General features: G+C 48.1%; 1 protein-coding gene across 1 annotated transcript; it reads right to left on the bottom strand.

Annotated features, from left to right (window-relative positions):
• Nucleotides 1-402: 402 nt before the first annotated feature.
• On the bottom strand, nucleotides 403-2,310 carry foxl2a (forkhead box L2a). Its single transcript, XM_003968745.3, has one exon. The coding sequence runs from the start codon at nucleotides 2,303-2,305 to the stop codon at nucleotides 1,130-1,132; it is 1,176 nt and encodes a 391-aa protein (XP_003968794.2). The 5' UTR covers nucleotides 2,306-2,310; the 3' UTR covers nucleotides 403-1,129.
• Nucleotides 2,311-2,517: the final 207 nt, after the last annotated feature.

The raw sequence follows: 2,517 nt of genomic DNA, 5'->3' as shown, positions 1-2,517 counted from the left end.
CCTGTTTTTTTCTTATCGTAATATTAATACAGAAGTTATTGGCTATTATCGGTCACAAATATTTAATGTGAATGTGAATTTAAATATATTTTCGTACAATTTGTTTTGATTATACAGCTGTAAGAGTAAATATCTAAAAACAGAAAATACAACGATGTTAAATTTCCACACATCGCCTGTTAATCATAGATAGCATTAAACATTAGGTCATATTATTGAGATATGCCTCATTAACACTGTTAGCACGCAGCATGTTAAATAGAAAACCTGACGAAAAACGTCTTTTTTAATTAAAAGTTTCTGAAAAACTTATTTTGCGTGGCCGTCATTCCAGTTGTTTAGTCGATTGTTGTTGTTGTTTTTAAATTAGAGCGCAAAATAGATAACTTCACAACTGCTGTGCCACTTTAAGAAAAAAACAAGTTTATTAAGAAATTCAAACCTAGAAAAAAGGAAAAAGTGCTAGAATGAAACATGGCCCCAAGATCAACGAAACAAAAGGCTAATCAGGTTATTTACAAAAATAATAATCAGAAAGATTAAGAAAACCTGGCTGGCTGTTGTCATATTGGAAATGATACACATACATGTTGGATGCAGAAATATGAAAAGAACCCTGAATTGTTTTGACAGTCTTTAAACACACTTTCACTTTCTAACCTACAGAAAGTTAGAAGAAGGATTTGAGGTGAGCTTTGCAGGCCTCGCTGGCTACAAGTGAGACAAAACTGACCACGGACTCAATTAAAGCTCGAGCTTCATTCGGACCTCTGAAGCGCGGCCTTCATTTGGCCAAGGCAAACCGTGCGTAAATCATTACGCGTGCCACATATCTATAATAGCGTTGCTTTCAATGGTGACTGCAATACAGAATTACGGCCATGAGTCCTAAAGCAGGCGCACCAAATGGCTCCAGATGTTGTGCTACCTGTTGGGTCTCCATGGCTGCTTTACCTCCCGGTTCCATTTGGGTCAACTGTGTCCGTGGTGATACCTCCACGTAGGTATTTCTGGCGTCAGCTGGAGCCAAGCAGCCAGTCGCGATGCTTGATTCAGGTTTGAAATCACAGGAAATGGTTTCGCTTTTCGAATTAAAGTCCTCGTTCGGCCCAGAGCAGCGTGGAAATGTTTAAATATCAATCCTCGTGTGTAACGCCGAGTGTTTAGTTTCGTGTTCCCAGTATGAGCAATGCATCATTGAGAGCTCCGCGGGCTGACGGGAGCAGGCGAACTGAAGGCCCGCGCCGTTGCTGGAGGAGACCGGCGGGGGGGCCGCGGTGGCCGGGCTCAGCTGCTGCGCGTGGTGCGGGTGCGCCGGGTGGTGGTGGTGACTCATGCCGTTGTAAGAGTTCACCATGCTGGGCAGCGCCATGCTCTGTACCCGGGAATAGGGGTTGTAGGACGTGGGAGCTGACAGCCCTTTGACGTTCACCGGACTGACGTTGCCGCTGGCCATCTGACAGGACGTGTAGGACATTGGAGCGGGCGGCTGGCCCAAGGACCAGGAGTTGTTCATGAAGCTAGACTGGAGGTACTTAGGAGGGGACAGGTAGCCGTAGCCGTCTCCGCCAAACAAGGATTTCCCTGGTTGGAAGTGAGTCGGCGGGGGTCTGAACGGCCGCTTCATCCTCCGGCGCCTCCTGTAGTTGCCCTTCTCAAACATATCCTCACAGGCCGGGTCGAGGGTCCAATAATTCCCCTTCCTTTCGCCGCCGCCTTCCCGCGGGACTTTGATGAAGCACTCGTTGAGACTCAGGTTGTGCCTGATACTGTTCTGCCAGCCCTTTTTATTTTTCTCATAGAACGGGAACTTACTGATGATGTACTGGTAAATGCCGGACAGCGTGAGGCGCTTCTCGGAGCTCTCCCTGATGGCCATCGCGATGAGAGCAACGTAGGAGTACGGCGGCTTCTGGGACGGGTCCGGTTTCTCCTCAACCTTGTCCTGGACCGGCTCCTCTTTGGGTCGCTCTTTCTCTTTAGTCGTGTTGGTGTCGTGGACCATTAAGGCCATTGCGTCGTCCTCCGGGTTTTGGTAAGTGGCCATCATCGCGTGCACCAAAACAGGAGCGGTCCAAACGCCAAAAAAAACCCCACGAATTTTAAAGGTCGCTCGCGTAAACTCGGCGAGCACGAAGCTGCAGAGCCGCAGGATGCACGGCGAGCTGGAAGGTGCCTCGAGAAACCGTGCACGCAGAAATCTTGGATTTGTTCCCACAGGCAGTGGACCTTTCTCTCTCTTCAGCTGAGATTTTCTTGAGTGCTCTCTGGTGAAGGCGCAACCCAAATTGTGCTCCCAGACCATAAGCGCATAAGCCCAACCCTTTCCTCTCTTTTTTTCAGGCCCGCTGGCAGCCTGCGTGCTCCTTTCTTGCTCTCCTCGAGGCAGCCGAGCGCGTCGCGATGAGTGCGTGTTGCAGTGAATCAAAAAAATATGCTGCTGTTATTTACAAGCTTTCTTTTTTTTTGGTCACAGGCTGTAAATAAAACTCGGTCTTATGATTCGAATCAGCGTAA

This window comes from Takifugu rubripes, chromosome 11 (assembly GCF_901000725.2).
Source record: "Takifugu rubripes chromosome 11, fTakRub1.2, whole genome shotgun sequence".
Lineage (NCBI taxonomy): Eukaryota > Metazoa > Chordata > Actinopteri > Tetraodontiformes > Tetraodontidae > Takifugu > Takifugu rubripes.
This window is presented reverse-complemented; position numbering and strand designations above follow the sequence as displayed.

Coding starts and splice junctions, on each gene's coding strand:
- foxl2a (XM_003968745.3), bottom strand. CDS start 2,305: ATGGTCTGGGAGCACAATTTGGGTTGCGCCTTCACCAGAGAGCACTCA.